This window comes from Salmo salar, chromosome ssa06 (assembly GCF_905237065.1).
Source record: "Salmo salar chromosome ssa06, Ssal_v3.1, whole genome shotgun sequence".
Taxonomy (NCBI): domain Eukaryota; kingdom Metazoa; phylum Chordata; class Actinopteri; order Salmoniformes; family Salmonidae; genus Salmo; species Salmo salar.
In genome coordinates, this window is record NC_059447.1 from 64,781,225 (window position 1) to 64,802,076 (window position 20,852).

At 45.2% G+C, this 20,852-nt stretch overlaps 1 protein-coding gene across 1 annotated transcript in view; it reads right to left on the minus strand.

Annotated features, from left to right (window-relative positions):
- Window positions 1-20,852, minus strand: part of LOC106607829 (polypeptide N-acetylgalactosaminyltransferase 14) — a 116,367-nt gene that overhangs the window by 13,580 nt on the left and 81,935 nt on the right. Inside the window, exons 6-12 of the mRNA XM_014205220.2 lie at window positions 15,474-15,595; window positions 12,834-12,921; window positions 11,437-11,521; window positions 6,054-6,157; window positions 3,561-3,687; window positions 982-1,074; window positions 122-205 (exon numbers count right to left, since the gene is read on the minus strand). Of these exons, the coding sequence (XP_014060695.1) occupies window positions 122-205; window positions 982-1,074; window positions 3,561-3,687; window positions 6,054-6,157; window positions 11,437-11,521; window positions 12,834-12,921; window positions 15,474-15,595 (703 nt within the window). The remainder of the gene's footprint in view (window positions 1-121; window positions 206-981; window positions 1,075-3,560; window positions 3,688-6,053; window positions 6,158-11,436; window positions 11,522-12,833; window positions 12,922-15,473; window positions 15,596-20,852) is intronic.

The following is a 20,852-nucleotide window of genomic DNA, read 5'->3' on the forward strand; positions in this document are numbered from 1 at the left end:
AGGCGGACACAGAGCAATCAGGGCACAAAAATAGAGAGGCCTGAATATGAAAAATAATCATTCATCTATTCTGAATGAACCATAATGGGATGTGTGTGAGTGGCCAGCCGCACACACTCACTTGAGCTCTGGGTAGACGTTGTCCAGATACCACTTGAAGGATTTGCACTTGAGAATCTTGCGGAGCTCTTCCCTGCCATGAATGCTGATAATAGAGAGAGAGAGAGGGAAATTAATGAAGTGTATGTTAGAGAGAGGAAGCTTTTTTATAATGCTGTCCTGCTCTTATCAGAGAAAAGGCAGTGCTACACGCTTACACAGGGGCAGGCACATTGCTCCAATATGTAATGCAGGGAGACCAAAAAGGCTCTCTTTAAATAACCTGAATGGTATGGTTTGAACTGAACCGTCTACCCTGTTAATCGTGCTAAACCAGATGCAATGTATGTGTTCTATAATATTTCTCTTTATCAGCCCTCTGTAGAATATAAAATATAGCAGTAGAAGTGTATGGTGTGTAGAAGTGTATGGTGTGTAGAAGTGTATGGTGTGTAGAAGTGTATGAAGTATATGGTGTGTAGAAGTGTATGAAGTGTATAGTGTGTAGAAGTGTATGGTGTGTAGAAGTGTATGAAGTGTATGGTGTGTAGAAGTGTATGCTGTGTAGAAGTGTAAGCTGTGTAGAAGTGTAAGCTGTGTAGAAGTGTATGGTGTGTAGAAGTGTAAGCTGTGTAGAAGTGTATGCTGTGTAGAAGTGTATGGTGTGTAGAAGTGTAAGCTGTGTAGAAGTGTAAGCTGTGTAGAAGTGTATGGTGTGTAGAAGTGTAAGCTGTGTAGAAGTGTAAGCTGTGTAGAAGTGTACGGTGTGTAGAAGTGTAAGCTGTGTAGAAGTGTATGGTGTGTAGAAGTGTATGGTGTGTAGAAGTGTAAGCTGTGTAGAAGTGTAAGCTGTGTAGAAGTGTATGGTGATATGTCACTCACTCTCCGTAGGACTTGCCCCGTGCTGCAGGGCGAGCCGAGTAGTAGAAGAGCCTGAACTCGTCCATCCACACCTCCGCCGTGCGCCTGGTGTTCCTGCAACACAGACAGTAGAGGACACAGTAGGATTCAGCAGGCGTTTTACATTAAACCACTTCACTCCAGGGTGGGCCAGCCCAGACCGCCAGTGTGAAAAGGCCTAGCGCGTATGTGACCAAAATAACCAGAAGCCAAGCCAGCCCTCACACATTGGTCTCAAACACATTCCAAGAAAATTCACCATCTTGCTTGCTAAAGATTAGCAGCAAAATAATGTTCTCCTGCGAGTTAAGTATACTGTATCATATTCCGTATATGTCAAGCTCACACTTTTCACTGAAAGTTGTGGGCCTTATGCTCATCCTAGTTCCATTTCATTACAGTTTGCATATTAAATGGGGAAAATATGTAATTGAGAATTCCATAATCCTCAGACCCAAACGCACCCTCCTCTAGTGGACCTGCTACACCCACCTAGCCCTTAGAGTCTGAGCGCCCTGGCCTGAACACAAATGCATAGGTGAAGCGTTTCATGTAATGATGGGATTGGTCAATGGAACAGTGACTGAAGTGGATAAATACTTCTAGTAATGTGATTCCTCTGTTGCATACTGTGGACCTTCTCCCAATATATATGTGTGTTGTTATAGACGTTAAAGGGATAGTTAACTCCAAAATCAAATTCTGTCATGTTGTCATACATCCTGAACTCAACTTTAGTCCTCTTTTGACATTTGAAAGCATCTGGCAAACTTGGAATTTTGGGTGAAGACACCTTTAAAGCTAGATGCCTCCCCACCTCTGTTCTAGTAAAAAGACGAGGGACGGGCTTGGAGAAATGGAACCACCCTCAAATTCCTACGCCGAGCTGTGGATGCAAGGACTGATCATCCATTATAACACAATTATGGTTTTAACCATGTTTTTAGGCTACACAGTGTTTGTTACATTTACGTTGTCTACAAACATTGGTGCAAAACAAGCTTATATTTTGGGTTCACGATGGGGTACGACAGTTGAACTAAGCTCATGAGGCATTTATAAGTTATATTCTTCAAGGATCAATGGGTATATATAATGAATTTACAAGTCCAAAAACAGATGTAGCATGTGCAGATTCTAGCTTTAAAAGGTGCATTCCAGTGCATCTCTAGCAGAACCCACTGTCCTGTGCAGCTCATTAAACTAGTCTACAGCCTTATCCTATCCCCTTGGTCCTCACAGGCAGCAATACAACGTTTAGGCCTACTGTACCCCCTGCTGTTTTATATTCCTTTGAAGTTCACACATCACATCTCTCCTTTCCACCTTTCACTCAACCCTACTGTTACACAGCCTGGCGTCTGAGCAGAAGACGTTGGGACAGAGAAGGACGGAACTGCTTGTAAGACAAACGACAGTGATATTGTGCTAAGAGCGGAGCACACGGAGAAAGCAGGTGAATAAATTAAATAGAATTATCAATGGGCATGCTGAGCCACCAGCTGCCATTGGAAGCTTTTTTTCCAGGACATGAAATCAAACATAATTCTTGGAGCAATTATTCATTAACTCCTGTTAACTTGACTCCTGTTGACAGGATGAAGTAATTATTCATTGAAGCCTAATGTGTTTTATGTTGTAAGTAAGAGAGAGAAAAAAATCTGTGAACGAACAGTGAGCGTACACTGCCAGTCAGTCAAAGAAGATGCAGCCGAGTCAAGGGGTGACTTGAACACGACAACACATTTTCTGAAACTGCTCTGCAATCAAATCAAATAGTGTGCTGTTCACTTTACATATTCAGACCATGCCGTGACCTTCCTGAAGGCTAATTGCAAATGAGAAATCCAAATAAAGAAAACCGATTCTGTCGATAACGGCATTGTTAACCAAGGGCGGCATTTCGGCTTCATGTCAAAGTTAAACATTTGATAAAAGACGATACGCTTTCACAAAGTTTTAAGATGAAATAATAGAGTTTGTGCACACACACAATTAGCTGACTAAATCCCTGTCAAACACAGTGGGAACATGAGCCTAATCCCTAATATGGAGAGAGAGGGACAAACTACTCTGATGTGCAGGAGACAATAGAGCTTAGCATAATTCATTCAAAAGACAATGTTAGGCAAAGCTTTAGAGCAAACTACAGCAATTTATTTTATTTATATTTGCCACGTTCGCTGCAAATCTGTTCTCAGTATTGGGTTGCATTGCACGAATATTGGCCTATCAATCACACAAACAATGTAAAAACAGCAAAATATATTTTTTTAAAGTAGTACATATGAAGTTTTACACTTATTTTGGCTGCCGTGGGTTGGCTTTTTTATTTATTTTGAGTCCAGCTGTAACACATGAACAAAGTGAATACAATAACGCGTACAGTATCACATACAGCGGTACAGTCACAGCGCAGTACTTTGGTTGTCGTGGGTTGCCTTGCTATTTTGGAGAAGGCAGTCCGATAGATACATTAAGATGTGTGTCTGGGTGTAGTTGTCAGTTGTTTTTGTATTTTGGAGCAGGCGGATAACAGTACAGATGGACTCAGGTCTTACTTGATGTAGGTGTTGGCGTTGCCCTCAGGGAAGATGTAGGGGTGTTTCTTGCGGAAGACGTGGCCGACCCTGCTGCAGGGGATAATCTCTAGGCTCCCTCCACACATCCACACCCGGAACGAGATCTCTACACACACACACACACACAACACACAGCTACCATTAGTTATCATTGTCACATGGAATAGCTCAGGGGACAGCCATGAACCAGGAAGAGTAACACTGTATTGTATGCTTAGTGCTTTTAGATGGTATGAGTTCTGTGTGAGGAGGACAGAGAGTCCTAAGGCAGGGACAGGCAGGGACAGGCAGGGACAGGAGAACTGAAATTCAAACACACACACAGTATTACAAAGTGTTATTGGAAATCTACAAGTGAAACCAGGTAAGAAGTTATTTTGCTTCTTGTTCCATTACAATCCATAAACATTACCCATCATCGACATCTGTATATGGGGCAACTCTGATGCTTTGAATATTTGATATCGTGCTTGTTGCCTCATATCGCAGGTTTAAACTCATGTTTAAACTGCCGTGTCCTCTGCTCATTTAGAAGTGCACCACCAGCCACACGAATGTAAATAAACAAGTCCCTCCATGGCCTGGTCTAATTTAGCCCAGGCTAATACAGTATAAACATCGGGGCTGATGCTACACACTTGTCTTTTAAACCCAACAGAGTTGAGGTTTTGTAGCATCAAACACAGCATATAAAATGATGCTTCCTTTTTCAGAGTAACATGCTCAAAACTTTTCCTGTAATGAACACGAGGGGAGACAGAGAGCTGGTTTCAAGTGCAGGGTGCAGCAGGTGTTTATTGTAAAGGACCACAGGAGGAGGCAGGTAGCTGGGTCCAGGGGCAGGCAGAAGGTCATACACAGGGGGTCCAAAAAGGAAACAGTACAGGCAGGGAAATGGCTAGAAACGTCATCCAGGAGATCAGGCAATAGGTAGATAACAGGAAATCTGATAGGCTAAAGTACAGGCAGGGAATAGGCAACAGGAGTCATTAGTGAGGCAGGAAAAAACTATCATACACAGGAGGATTAAATTACAAGAACCCCATCACTCCAAATAGAAGTGTGTCACAAAACAAACAATACCTCACACTGATGGGGTGCAAAGAACTGAACTAAATAGTGTGTGATAATGACATACAGGTGTGTGAACAGGTGATCAGAATTCAGGTGATTGGGATCTGGAGAGTAAGCTGCTTTCAGGGGATCTATGTGTTTCAGAGTGTGAGCTGGAAGCAGACGTTACATTCCCAACAAGCATCTGAGCTTTTTTGACTTTTCAAAGTGTCAAAGGGAGCAGCGCAGAGAGTAAGCACGAGATATAGAGTGAAAAATAAAAGAGAGTTGTGAGGGAGATGAGAAAGTGTGTGTATGTTTGTGTGTGTGTTTGTGTGTGTGTGTGTGTGCGTGTATGTGTGAGAGAGAGAGAGAGAGAGAGAATGAGAGAGAGAGAGAGAGAATGAGAGAGAGAGAGCGAGAGAATGAGAGAGAGAGAGAGAGAGAATGAGAGAGAGAGAGAGAGAGAGAATGAGAGAGAGAGAGCGAGAGAATGAGAGAGAGAGAATGAGCGAGAGTGTGAGAGAGAGAGAGAGAGAATGAGAGAGAGAGAATGAGAGAGAGAATGAGAGAGAAAGACAGCGAATGAGAGAGAGACAGAATGAGAGAGAGCAAGAGAGAGAGGAAGAAATAAAAGAGACTGGGGAGAGAGATGTTGATAAAGTGAGAGAAAGAGGAAGAGCGTTCTTTTCCAGTCTCTACTCCTTTCTTTGTTGATCTGAACAGCAGCAGTACAGTCAGGAGAAACTGTCTGTCTGTTGTGTGAACCCCAGCATCCTTCTGCCAGAGATACATGGGAGAGTGCTAGTCAGCTTCCTGGCCTTTTAGAAACTGTAATAAACAATGAATCATCCCCACCACTACCTCGGTTAGCCCTGGCTGTGGTGCACAACTTGCCTGCAGATGTACCTGACAGAAGCAAGCATGAAGCAGGGAAGAGAAGTGCTCACGCTACCTATTGATCCAGGGGTCTGGCTAGGACTGGAATAACTGCAATGTTACACTCTCTGTAGCTTGTTTCACAGCGGTGTGGTGTTATGCTGGTCAATGATTGGTCATATAAAATTCCGCTTAATATTTGTGTCTTCTTGACCGTTGGTGTTTTAACTACACAATAAATGTTTGAAGCCCATCATATGGAGAGAGTTTGATTGATTTGAAAAAGTATCACTTGACACTTGTTTGGGGTTTGGGACTGTGGTAATGACCATTACAAACCCAAACACAATAAATCAACTGTCCCGCTTTAGTAAGAAACGGTCTCAAGGCGAAGGCCAGACTGAAAGAATTGTGTCAGCTATAGAGGCAGGCTACTAGTGCTGGCAGACTGACACGCTGCTACAATTCAGGTGCTCTCAGGCACACACAACAGCATCATCCCCTCAACCCAGCTCCTGCCCAGTCAGCTGACTCACTCACCAAAGTTCTCCCCGCCCCAGATGTCCATGGCTGTGTCATACTTCCCCAGGTGGTTGAACCACGACTTGTCAATCACAAACAGCCCTCCGGCGATGATAGGCGTCCTGCAGGAGAGAGAGAATTCCAAGAGTATTATATCACGGAACGTTGACTGGATGGATAGACTTGAGGTAGTTTGTTGTATGTTTTTGTAGACACTAAGAACACATTATGATAGATCCAGGTGATGGTAGAAGAGTCCGAACTTCTATCTAAACCCTCTCCGTCTCCACCCGGCTGAGTGTTGCTGATGTGAATAATGATGCTGTCCCGGCCAGGCCCAGTGAGTGCGTGGGAGCCGCTGAGTAAAATGTAAATTGATTGAGTGATACAGGAGCCAGCCGAGGCAGACGGGCGGGGCGGGCAGGGCTGGGCCGGCTGACAAGCAGAGGGCCAGTGAGACGTGTAAGAGGATACCTTCTCATTATCAGGCAGAAGCTGAAGCTGCACCCAGGCCCTCCATGGAGTGCCAACCGGGACCTATCTAACACAATTCACTCAGCGCAGGATCGAACAAAGGCAGAAAGAAATAGAGGTCAGAGAGGAGAGAGAAAAAAAATATCTAAAACAGTTCTGTCCCCATAGGATAAGGGTTCCAGGTAGAACCCTTTTGGGTTCCATGTACAGTGCCTTCGGAAAGTATTCAGACCCCTTGACTTTTTCCACATTTTGTTCGGTTACAGCCTTATTCAAAAATTGATTATAATTTTTTTGTCCATCATCGATCTACAAATAATAGCCCATAATGACAAAGCATAATTTATTACAAATAATAAATGGAAATGTCACATTTACATAAGTATTTAGACCCTTTACTCAGAACTTTGTTGAAGCACCGTTGGCAGCGAATACAGCCTCAAGTCTTCTTGGCTATGACGCTACAAGCTCGGCACACCTGTATTTGGGGAGTTTCTCCCATTCTTCTCTGCAGATCCTCTCAAGCTCTGTCAGGTTGGATGGGGAGCGTTGCCGCACAGCTATTTTCAGGTCTCTCCAGAGATGTTTGATCGGGTTCAAATCCGCTGGGCCACTCAAGGACATTCAGAGACTTGTCCCGAAGCCACTCCTGTGCTGTCTTGGCTGTGTGTTTAGGGTCATTGTCCTGTTGGTGGTGAAACTTCACCCCAGTCCGAGGTCCTGCTCTGGAGCAGGTTTTCATTAAGGATCTCTCTATACTTTGATCCGTTCTTTTTTAGTCTCATAGCAAAGGGTTTGAATACTTATGTAAATAAGGTATTTCTGTTTTTGTTTTTTTATAAAAGTGCAAAAATGTCTACAAACCTGTTTTCGATTTGTCATTATGGGGTACTGTGTGTAGATTGAGGAGGATAAACCATTTAAAAAAAACAACAATTTTAGAATAAGGCTGTAACGTAACAAAATTGTGGAAAAAGTCAAGGGGTCTGAATACTTTCCGAAGGCACTGTACATGGAACCCAAAATCCCTTTCCACAGAAGGTTCTACATGGAACCCAAAAGAGTTCTACCTGGAACCAAAAAGGAAAAAGGGTTGTCCTATGTTGACAGGAACCCTTTTTTTCTAAGTGTAGCTAGAGAGAGAGGCCTCCTCATGTTGCTGACTTTAAGGCAAGCCATTTTCAATTCACCTGCTTTGCTTTTTGAAAGATGAGGAGCATTGTCTCCTATCTAGAATAGACATGCCATGATGCTCTCTGGAGTCAGCAACATTCTCCACATTCATTTTCAGCTGTTTCTCATTTCCTGTCTCTGTCTGCAGAACTTGAGTCATTTGGTTGGACCAATGATGACAGGGGAGGGGAATTGATTCTGGAGGCAATACTACTTTCTCTGGTCATCTGTAACATCTCCGGAGTGCACTTGAGACTACTAAAGGTAGCAACTAAAAGAAACACTATATATAGAAAAGTACATGGACACCCCTTGAAATTAGTGGATTCGGCTATTTGAGCCATGCAATCTCCATAGACAAACAGTGGCAGTAGAATGGAGAGCTCAGTGACTTTGAACGTGGCACCGTCGTAAGATGCCACTTTTCCAACAAGTCAGTTTGTCAAATGTCTGCGCTGCAAGAGCTGCCCCGGTCAACTGTAAGTGCTGTTATTGTGACAAGGAAACGTCTAGGAGCAACGGCTCAGACGCGAAGTGGCAGGCCACACAAGCTCGCAGGACAGGACCGCCGAGTGCCGAAACGCTTAGCTACGCTTAGCTACGTCAGCACAAGAACTGTTCATCGGGAGCTTCATGAAATGGGTTTCCATGGCCAAGCAGCCACACACTAGGGCTAGGCACCTTTGTTCCAGTGAAGAGAATTCTTAACACTATAGCATACAATGACATTCTAGACGATTCTGTGCTTTCAACTTTGTGGCAACAGTTTGGGGAAGGCCCTTTCCTGTTTCAGCATTACAATTCCCCTGTGCACAAAGCAAGGTCCATACAGAAATGGTTTGTCGAGATCGGTCTGGAAGAACTTGACTGGCCTGCACAGAGCCCTGACCTCAACCCCATCGAACACCTTTGGGATGAATTGGAATGCCGACTGCGAGCCAGGCCTAATCGCCCAACATCAGTGCGTGACCTCACTAATGCTCTTGTGGCTGAATGGAAGCAAGGCCCCGCTGATATAGCAGCAAAGGGGGGGCCAACTCCATAGTAATGCCCATGATTTTGGAATGAGATGTTCGACGAGCAGGTGTCCACATACTTTTGGTGGACAAAATACAACCCTCGCCAACGATGACCTTGGCTGCATCCTGAACAGCTTTAGGCTGCATGTTTTCCTCCTGCATTTCAAGCCTTGCATCAGGACATACTATTTCTGATAGTAAACATAATGATTCTTGATTTATTGATTCAGTCTACTAAACACGTATATCAGCATAAAGTCAGAAACAGCTTTATGAGAAAGCCAAATGAGAAAGCTCACACAATAAAACAGACAACGTGATGCTTCTTTATTTTGCAGCGAGAGACATCCTTTGTTGTATATTTCGCCTGCTGCAACATAAATATCTGCCAGACTGAATGAGTGTTGTCGTAACAACCGAACAGAGCATTACAGGAGGAAATCATCATCGTTGGACAATGCTGTAAAACCCTGAGGCACATCACCAAATCCTGCTTAGTTATTGCTGTCTGCCATTAACTACTGTTGCTGCCTCCATTTTCAGATCCCACTTAGTTCATACTGTCCATAAATCGACTCCCCCCCCCACCATGACAAAACAGATGATGATGGGACTGAATGCCTGACTGAATGACTGACTGAATGACTGGATGATGATGTGTAGGCAGCCATAGGACAGCGGCAGGTTAGTAAGAGCTGGAAGATGGTGGATAATGACACATTTGTGACTCAAAATACTCTGTGAAGTGTAGTTTGCAGTGTTCTTTGAGTGAAGTGTATTATTGAGTTGATACAATGAAGAGTGAATGGCAATGCATCGTAGTGAATCTGTTTCCTCTGCCCTTAACTCATGAACACTGCACGCACACAAACACCACACACATGCATGCACGCAAATGCACCAGTGGAGGCTGCTGAGGGGAGAATGGCTCATAATAATGGCTGGAACGGAGCAAATGGAATGGCATTAAACACATGGAAACTATGCGTTTGATGTATTTGATACCATTCCACCGATTCCGCTCCAGTCATTACTACGAGCCCGTTCTCCTGTGAAATGCACACACACACACACACACACACACACACACACACACACACACACACACACACACACACACACACACACACGCACACACACGCACACACACACATACACACTGGCACCCCATGATCCCACCATCTGTGCCTCTTTAGCCTCTTTCAACACCAGCTCTGATGCCGTCTCAGTTTCAGTCCCACCACTCCATGGTAAGTAGGCTGCTACAGTGTCTGTGTGTGTGTTTGTGTGCGTGTGTGTGCGCACGTCCTTATCCACGTCTCTATCTGGTTGTCTATCTGTGCCAGTGTGAGGAGCAGAAGCCATGTGACGCTGCACCAGTCTGTGGCACATGGGCCACACTGCGAGCCTGATGTGGGATCAGTTCCTACCAGGCCTGGGTCTGTGCCTAGGCTATTAGGGGATCTCATTACTCTAACACCCCCACTGGCAGCTCAAGGGTTTGGGGTCGGCGCGGAGGGATGTAGGGTAGTGGACCATAAACACTCATCAGGAGAAGAGGGGAGAGGAGAAGAACAGAAGATGAGAAGAGAGGAAGGGATGAAGGATGGAAGTACACACAGAGAGGTGAGTAAAGAAGTATGAATGGGAAACTAGACGAGAGGGAGAGAAATAATAGAAGACGGGAGAACGGGAGAAAGAACGGGAGAAAGGAGAAGAAGAGAGGTGCGAAAGGAAGAAAGGAGGAAGAGACAGAGAGATTAGGAGTTTCCTCTTCAAGAAGTGGGAAGAGGAAATGATGGGAGGGGAGGAAAAAGAACAAAACAGAAAGAAGCGAGGAGAGGAGGAGGGGAGATGAGAGAGGCCCTCCAGATTGCCCTGAGCAGTGCTGAGGGAGCCAAGTGGAGAGGCTCACTGTCTACCTCATTTCTCAAGTGGAGGGAAGATGTTAGCCCACAGCCCAGCATCTCTGTGACACTGTCCCCAGCCCTGACGTACTGCATGGTGTGTCAGACTGGCAGGAGCCAAGGCTCTCAAGCCCCGCACAGCATGGTGAATATTCATCATGGAAACACACATTAGCATTTATGCAGAGTGACAACAGTATCAAGTCTTTCCTTAGAAAAGAAGCTCCTTCCTGTACCTGGGTTATAATTATGACGGGAAATGAACAGAGATAGAGACAGAGAGTGAAAGAAAGAGAGATGTGTGAGAGAGATCAATCAATCATTCTAGCCAAGCATTAAAATAATCTGCCCCGGATTCAGAGCCACCTGGGGCCAGGAGAATTAAAGAGGAGCACATCTCTTTGGACGAAATAATGCAAAGGTGCTTTAATCGGCTGTGGTCCGGTCTCCTCTGAACTCCTTTGGGCTGCTTTCTCATTAATCGTGCTGCTGCTATCTCTGCAGCGATCAATGGTTTAACTGCCTCTTTCAGGTGCTGCTTTCTAGTCCGCCTCTCCCTCTCTCTCCCCTGATGGACTGTTTGGATCACAGTGCAGTGAAAGACCTCAGGGAGAGAATTCATTCCCCTGCTGCTCCATCAGATGAAAAAGAAAAAGCATGGCTGCATGCTGCCGGTCACTGGACTTGAGGACGGAGGGATGGATGGCCAGGCAGGCAAGCAGGGCAACCCCTCGTCTCCTACTTCCCTGCTCCATCGCTCCATCCCTCTCCTCTCATCTGCAGCCAGACCATCCCCTAATATCCGTCTTTATGCCTCCTTTCACTTACTTAATGGGTTCGGTGGGGTCAGCTCTCCTGGCTTTCTGTTCAGCAGACAACTGCTCCCACTTGAAATGTAGACTCCAGTCGAAGCCTGCGGCAGAGAGCGAGAGAGAGATAATCACAACACGGACTGGGAATGAGGGAGGGGGAGAGAGAGAGAGAGAGAGAGAGGGTAAATCAGAGGAGGGTCAGGAGGAGAGCATTGCAGGTCAGAATGAAGATTTTGAAGAAGGAGAGATATGGAAAGAGAGTGAGGAAGAACAATAGTTGAGAAAAGAAAGGCAGACGGGTCAGGAGAGCTCAGTGCAGGTCAGAGAGAAGGGGACCAAACGATTAATAACAAAAGGATAATGGGAAGAGAGGGGTGAGGAGGAGGGTGGACTGTTAAGGCGGGGTCGATTATAAACGCTGCAGCAGCCTCACATCCACAGAAGCCCCCTTCTTTCATCACATGCTTTATTCATCTCTGACAGAACACTGTCAATAATTACAGCCACCATTCTTGCTAACGTCTCCTATTTAATTACTCAAATGATTAATTCTAGCTGATTATGGCTCATTGGCTAATGGCTGATCTGGCCTGACCCTTTGGAATGACCTTTACACAAGAGCTTTTTAATAGCCCAGCCCATCTCGTCTTGTCCTGAGACAGATGCAGTGCCCTTGATGTCTCCAAATATATGCATGAGAAGACCAATGCATATTTGCTCAATTGATAAAGTACATACCTACTGTATGTATAGATGTGTCTGCATGTGTGTGTGAGTATAGACGTGTGTATGTGTGTGTCTGTGAACGCATGCGTGCCCATGTGTGTTTCTGTGCGTGTCTCAGTGTGTGTGTGTGTGTGTGTGTGTGTGTGTGTGTGTGCGTGCAGGGGAGAGAGAGAGAGGGTCTGATTTGGCAGGCAGACCCAGGAGTGTTAGCGCAGCAGTCTGCAGGCAGGCAGGGCCGGGTTTCAGTGGATCAATGTGGCTCTATTGACGCCACAACTTTTTCATGTTATGACAGATGGCGCCTTCAATAATTTAAATATCCAATCTGAGGCCTAGGAGTATCAGCCCCATTAATTGTCGTATCCAGTTCTCTGGGAGCTGTTCATCTGGCTGTGTGTGTATGTGTGTGTGTGTGTGTGTGTGCATAAGTGTGTGTGTGTGTGTGTGTGTGTGTGCATAGCCTCAACTAGCCAGTTAATGGAGACCTGGTAGCCTGAGGGAGGGAAAGAGAAAGGAGAGAGGGATGGGGTCAGGAGTGAGGGATGAAAAGATGGATGAGTCATTGGAGAGAGGGAGACACTAGACAGGGGTGGAAAGAGGGCTGGAGATGAAGAGATGAAAGAGGGAGGGACATAGATGTGGAGAGAGTGATGAAGACGGGGAGGTCAAGCCCTAATAGCGCTATACCTCCACGGAGGTCAGAGGAGGCTGCTACGTAAGCGAATGTATCCATGTTAATGATGTCGATCACTGGGCTCACCACACAGGTGGGGTCCTGGGGAGACAAGAGAGAGACTGGAGTCAGAGACCATGTTCAAAACATACAGTAACAATGGGACATACGGTAATAACAGGATGTGATTCAGTATTCATTATTTACAGTTCAGCAGCTGAAGTCAATGAGGAAGGTGTGGGTGTAATGAGGGGCATTGATGTGCTGCAGGGCACTGATTAAACATGCATTATGTTCATACAGTAGGTCACACAGAAGGTTGGATGATGTTCCAGTCGATGCTCTGGAGCTAATTTACAAGTCGCTTGAGGACAAGGAAATAACATGGTAGAATGCCTACCTTTAGGAAATGTGATACATTGTGCTGCACTTCTTGATGAACTGCCCTTAGCATTACTTGGAAGATGTGACAGTGTCTCAGGCTCATTGTCTTTCACCCTTGGCTGCCCAGCTAATCTAAGGTACTGTACATCGATCAGTGTCTTTGATCAGATCAGACAGAGTGAAGAGGAGGTTAACGGGCGGTGTGTGAAAGTCATGTCTCGAAATAGTCTTCACACACACACCCATGCAAACAAACACTCTCACACACCAGTCAGCGTTCACACACACACAAACTAGTTAGCGCTGACAGGCAGACACAAGCCCAGTCACAGTCAAAGCCCACAACAGAATCATCTTCAGCTGCTGACACACACACACACACACACACACACACACACACACACACACACACACACACACAGGCAGCATCCAGGGCGGTCTGACCGCATCATCTGACATTTGATTTGCCTCCTCAGCTTCAGCATCCCGTTCAGCTCATGTCTCACATATGCTCTTCTTCAAAAATATTTGTTTTCTCCCATCTCTCTATTCCCCCCCTCTTTCCCTCTTGTATTCTCTTTCTCTCTCTCTCTCTCTCTGCCATGGTGTTCAGTCAAGGTGATTTGCCTTGACTGGCACCCATCCTTCCCAAGACTGCAGGGGTATGTTTCCCAGGACACAAGAATACATAGTCATCAAATCCCTTTTAACCAATTGCAAATATCCTTCTCTTCTCAGACATTATGCGACTCTGAGAGGAATGGTCTATTACAGCAGTGTGGTGTGTCGTGAATACTATACATCTGTCTTTGTGCCTGCATTTACACAAATCAATAAGTAATACATTTTGAAATAAATATGTATATATGAGGACAGTGATGGATGACTCCCTCAGAACAAAATCAATCCTGCTTCTTTTCATGTTTTGATTGTTTGTAGACAAGAGCTTCCTGTATTAACACATACTGTATATTTTATAACTTCCTGTGATATGCCTCGCAGTGCCAAATCCAAAATAATGTTGGCAAGTTTTCGAGAACTGAAGGCCAGACATCAGCAACTGCACCAGGGCATTAAGATTCAGACAGCACTTTGAAGTCAGACATGCATTAAGGTTAGCATATAATTGAATATAACATGTAAGCCCCCCAGCATTAGTCATAGGCCTCTTTCAATGTTTAGAAAGCAGCATGTCCGTATAAGAGCTTTTAAGGCGAGAGAGAGTCAACCGTCAATCCTCTGTCTTAGCCTGGGGGAGATGGGGAGATGGAGGGATGAGACAGAGACAGAGAGGGAAGAGTGCTGTTGGTGTAAATGGAGGGAGTCCTGCACTTATTCCAGATTAGGGGCAATCAGCGGAACAGCAGAAGGTAAGCTGCCATTTTCACCCCAGTCACACCACTCTCGCGTCAGCAGCACTAAGAGCTCTGGAGTGGCGTTGGTGCTGGTCACTGAGACTGACAGTTCACAACACACAATGCTCCACTTCAACACAAACTAGGAGGGAGTTTATCATTCATTTCTGGAGATATAGAAATATGCCAACAAGAGAAAGCATGTGTAGGAGAGTAGGGGGAGGGTTTTGTTCCTTCAGGTTAGTGTGAAGTGTATACTGTCAAAAAGGAGAAATACACATTGGAGTTCATTGGAGGGTGGCAGTTTGTGTCTCAAGATCCCAAGAAACTGTATTTTGTTCAGGGAGAATGATGTCAAAAGGGTATAGGTGAATGGGGTGGATTTTCTTTCTATTCTGGGTTATCCATCAGAAGGTGTAGAGTACGCCTAGGATGTGTCACTGCCTGTACTGTTACTGTAGATGTAGGAATGTAGGATGTGTCACTGCCTGTACTGTTACTGTAGATGTAGGAATGTAGGATGTGTCACTGCCTGTACTGTTACTGTAGATGTAGGAATGTAGGATGTGTCATTGCCTGTACTGTTACTGTAGATGTAGGAATGTAGGATGTGTCACTGCCTGTACTGTTACTGTAGGTGTAGTGTCATTGCCTGTACTGTTACTGTAGATGTAGGAATGTAGGATGTGTCACTGCCTGTACTGTTACTGTAGGTGTAGTGTCACTGCCTGTACTGTTAGTGTAGATGTAGGATCTGTCACTGCCTGTACTGTTACTGTAGATGTAGTGTCACTGCCTGTACTGTTACTGTAGATGTAGGATGTGTCACTGCCTGTACTGTTACTGTAGATGTAGGATGTGTCACTGCCTGTACTGTTACTGTAGATGTAGGATGTGTCACTCCCTGTACTGTACCTCTTTGATCCTCTGGAGCAGCGGAGGCAGCCAGTCTTTGTTGACCTCACAGTGACTGTCCAGGAAGGTCAGGACCCCGGCCTTAGCCGCGTCCGCCCCACGAACCCTGGAGCGGATCAGACCTGTCAAAGAGGGGAAAAGAAAGGGAGATTGTCATCTCCACAGCTGTGTCTGTGTGTGCACTATACATGTGTGTCTACCTATCTGTGTCTGTCTGTGTCTAAACCCAACCACTGTGTCTAAACCCAACCACAGTGTCTAAACCCAACCACAGTGTCTAAACCCAACCACAGTGTCTAAACCCAACCACAGTGTCTAAACCCAACCACAGTGTCTAAACCCAACCACAGTGTCTAAACCCAACCACCGTGTTTAAACACAACCACCGTGTCTAAACTCAACCGCCGTGTCTAAACTCAACCGCCGTGTCTAAACTCAACCACCGTGTCTAAACTCAACCACCGTGTCTAAACCCAATCACCGTGTCTAAACCCAACCGCCGTGTCTAAACCCAACCGCCGTGTCTAAACCCAACCACCGTGTCTAAACCCAACCACCGTGTCTAAACCCAACCACCGTGTCTAAACCCAACCACCGTGTCTAAACCCAACCACCGTGTCTAAACCAAACCACCGTGTCTAAACCCAACCACGTGTCTAAACTCAACCACCGTGTCTAAACCCAACCACTGTCAAATATGATTTTGAAAGTGTTTCTTCTCAGATACTCTGAACACAGTGAAGTCCCTGTATTGTCCATTTCATGTGTGGAGACAAGGGAGGTTTTAAAAAAGCCATTTGTGTCTGTTTATGGTGCAGCGAAGCAATTACAGCCCTTAGAGATGAGGGTCTAAATGGGGACATCACACTGTTAAGAAGTCTCAATGATCAGACATTCTGTCTGGTCTAAAGAGCGAAATCAATAGCCCCTGACATAGGACGGAGTGTCATTGTATGGAACTGCAGGACTCCCCTGTAAGTTCCGCACTACGCCGGGACTCCAGCCAATTAAAAAACCCATTTCATCCTCAATAACACTTTATTTTCTGGATGGCTGAGCTCACCTCCCCTCAACAGTTGCTAGGGGAAGCCTGACTCTGTACATAACAGAGCTCGTGTTCAAGGAGGGTTACTGTGGTAGATGCCTTTACAAACCAGAGTGAGAGAGAGAAAGCAAGAGGGAGAGAGAAGGAGAGAGAGAGGGAAAGAAAGAGAGCAGAAGAGAGAGAGAGAGAGAGAGAGAGTGAGTGAATGAGAAGAAAGAATTTGTGTGTGTGTGTGTGTGTGTGTGTGCATAGTGATTACATTCACTACTGAAGCCTGATAGAGGTGACATTGCATAACAGTTTCTGCTGTTTGTAGCATTAAAGACTGTTAACTACACCCAGGCCCTACACACAAACACGCTCATCAACGCTGTAGTGGAACACTGAGGGTGGCTAATGAAACCTCCAGCTCCAGGAGAAAAAAAAGAGGACTGCATAACAACAGCCTAGTGACACCATTTGTTTTTGAGAAAACCCCTGAATTGGTTTAAAGATACAATCTAACTGGTGTTGTAATGACTTTCTCACTTGATTAGGTATTATCGGAGAGATATTTCTTATTGTTATGGGTGGAATCTTGGTAGTTGTCGTCTTGAGATTAGAGGGCTCTGCTTTTCATTAGTACAGCTGGAATCTAATTACCCATAATGCCTCACACTCATGTCTCGCCACAACGACATACACGAGAACGGCTATTTCTAACAGCACTTGTGGGCTACAGATTTCAAATCATCATCATCCCATTCCATTAAAATGTGCTCCCTCATCAACATTACATTTAAGTAACTTTGCAGACACTCTTATCCAGAGTGACTTACAGGAGCAATTAGGGTTAAGTGCCTTGCTCAATGGTACATCAACAGAGTTCTCAACTAGTCGGCCCAGGGATTTGAACCAGCAACCTTTCAGTTACTGGGCCAACAGTCTTAACCACTAGGCTACCTGCCACGCATGTTCATAACTGACCCGTAAAAGCCAATATCAATCCCAGGGTCCGAATGAAAAATGATAGCAAGCAATGGCAGGTCGCGACAGGCAGACCTGTGATTGCAGCGCTCTAAAAAAAACTCACAGCTGCACACATAAATGGCCCTGCACACGTAAATGGCCCAGAGGACTATCCGTCATTACAACGACCAACCTACTGAGCAATCATAGTGTGGCAGAGGCCCCGTCCAAATGGGTTCCATTAAACTGTAACGCTGTCGTATATAAACACCATCACGCACTCCTTACCTAGCCCCTTCAGCACCCCTCCTCATCGCCACACTCTTTCATACTCCCCCCACACCACCTTCACCCTTAATATAATATATGCCATTCAGCAGACGCTTTCATCCAAAATGCACTCACAGTCATGCGTGCATACGTTTCATGTATGGGTGGTGCTGGGAAACGAACACACTATCCTGGCATTGCAAGAGCCATGTTCTTACAACTGAGCTACAGAGGCCCACCCCTCTGTTTCTCCCCACACCCACTCACTGTTTGACGATGTTCCTGCCACCCTGCCAGATCAATGGCGTTTTCAGATGAGCTAGGTCCATATTTCCAAACAGACAATCACTGAAAAGCTTCACCTAAACTCAGCAAAAAAAGAAACGTCCTCTCACTGTCAACTACATTTATTTTCAGCAAACTTAACATGTGTAAATATGTGTATGAACATAACAAGATTCAACAACTGAGACATAAACTGAACAAGTTCCACAGACAAAAATTGAATAATGTGTCCCTGAACAAAGGGGGGGTCAAAATCAAAAGTAACAGTCAGTATCTGGTGTGGCCACGAGCTGCATTAAGTACTGCAGTGCATCTCCTCCTCATGGAATGTACCAGATTTACTAGTTCTTGCTGTGAGATGTTACCCCACTCTTCCACCAAGGCACCAACAAGTTCCCAGACATTTCTGGGGGGAATGGCCCTAGCCCTCACCCTCCAATCCAACAGGTCCCAGACGTGCTCAATGGGATTGAGATCCGGGCTCTTCGCTGGCCATGGCAGAACACTGACATTCCTGTCTTGCAGGAAATCACACACAGAACGAGCAGTATGGCTGGTGGCATTGTCATGCTGGAGGGTCATGTCAGGATGAGCCTGCAGGAAGGGTACCGCATGAGTGAGGAGGATGTCTTCCCTGTAATGCACAATGTTGAGATTGCCTGCAATGACAACAAGCTCAGTCCGATGATGTTGTGACACACCGCCCCAGATCATGACGGACCCTCCACCTCCAAATCGATCCCGCTCCAGAGTACAGGCCTCGGTGTAATGCTCATTCCTTCGACGATAAACGCGAATCCGACCATCACCCCTGGTGAGACAAAACCGTGACTCGTCAGTGAAGAGCACTTTTTGCCAGTCCTGTCTGGTCCAGCGACGGTGGGTTTGTGCCCATAGGCGACGTTGTTGCCGGTGATGTCTGGTGAGGACCTGCCTTACAACAGGCCTACAAGCCCTCAGTCCAGCCTCTCTCAGCCTATTGCAGACAGTCTGAGCACTGATGGAGGGATTGTGTGTTCCTGGTGTAACTCGGGCAGTTGTTGTTGCCATCCTGTACTTGTCCCGCAGGTGTGATGTTCGGATGTACTGATCCTGTGCAGGTGTTGTTACATGTGGTCTGCCACTGCGAGGACGATCAGCTGTCCGTCCTGTCTCCCTGTAGCGCTGTCTTAGGCGTCTCACAGTACGGACATTGCAATTTATTGCCCTGGCCACATCTGCAGTCCTCTTGCCTCCTTGCAGCATGCCTAAGGCACATTCACGCAGATGAGCAGGGACCCTGGGCATCTGTCTTTTGGTGTGATTCAGGGTCATTAGAAAAGGCTCTTTAGTGTCCTAAGTTTTCATAACTGTGACCTTAATTGCCTACCGTCTGTAAGCTGTTAGTGTCTTAACGACCGTTCCACAGGTGCATGTTCATGAATTGTTTATGGTTCATTGAAAAAGCATAGGAAACAGTGTTTAAACTCTTTACAATGAAGATCTGTGAAGTTATTTGGATTTTTACAAATTATCTTTCAAAGACAGGGTCTTGAAAAAGGGACGTTTCTTTTTTTGCTGTTTATTAATGGATTTATCTCTCTCTTCTTCATACCAGGGCTCCTAATCACTATTCTAGAAGAGGTTTTACGATATAATCCATGCTCTGTCACCTCTGTCACATCACCCCCCCCTTATCTGTCACAGGCTGAGAACAAGTCAAGAAGGTACACTGGGTTTTAGGTTTGTTTGCAAAGAGGTTTCATGCATTTCAGTCACGCTTGCACTGAGTACAATGACAACTAGGGGAATAAACATAAAATACATAAAAGTACAAGAAAATGTTTGGCAATGACAACAGTCTATTGCGCCAGTCTACCATTAAATACTTTAAGACACTAAAGGCTTCAACAATGATCAAAACAGCCCCATATCTTCCTGTATTATACAGTACCTGAGGTGGTTGCTGTCAGATAGTATCCATACTCCTTGGTGTTACTAGGTGAAACTGCTTTTGGATATTTTGGGATGTCAGATTGTCAGCCTGTGAGGTGAGATGGGGTTCATATCCATTACCCCTCTACTGAACCCACCTATCAGGGGAACTTCAAACGCCTTTGAGCGCTGGGGCACCTCTATCCACGCACAGCAATCTGCATCTCGTTACTGTCTGATTCCACCTCTCAGCTTTTCAACTTTATATTTCACTTCAGACTGTATAATGTGCTGAATCTGATGACTCTCTGCCTTAACAGACAAGCACAGACAGAAAGGGTGGAGGGCTTTTAACTAGCAAGCTGCACATGCTGCTTTTCAGCGTTTTTCAGTTTGCTTTTTAAAACTATTCTATTTAAAAGCTATTTATATGGCATCACTGAGAACACCCCTGTGGATTTATATAAAAGGTGACACAGGGAGCTGCAAAATAATCATCATGACATATGAGTTTCCTGAAAACAATGACTCATAATGAAATCTAATAGTTTTCTGTTTAGTGGTGCTCAGACTGTATACCAGTCAACCTTTTGATGTGTTGATATAATATATTATAGAGATACACAGACTAGATTCACACGTTGTCTAGATGGGATCATGATGTATCTATGACATATACTGTGCCTTCAGAAAGTGTTCACACCCCTTGACTTTTTCTACATTTTGTTGTGTTACAGCCTAAATTCAAAATGGATTAAATCGATTTTGTTCTCACCCATCTACACACAATACCCCATAATGACAAAGTGAAAACATGTTTTTAATTTATGCAAATATATTGAAAATGAAAAACAGAAGTATCTAATTTACATAAGTATCTCATTTGCATAAATACCCACACCCCTGAGTCAATACTT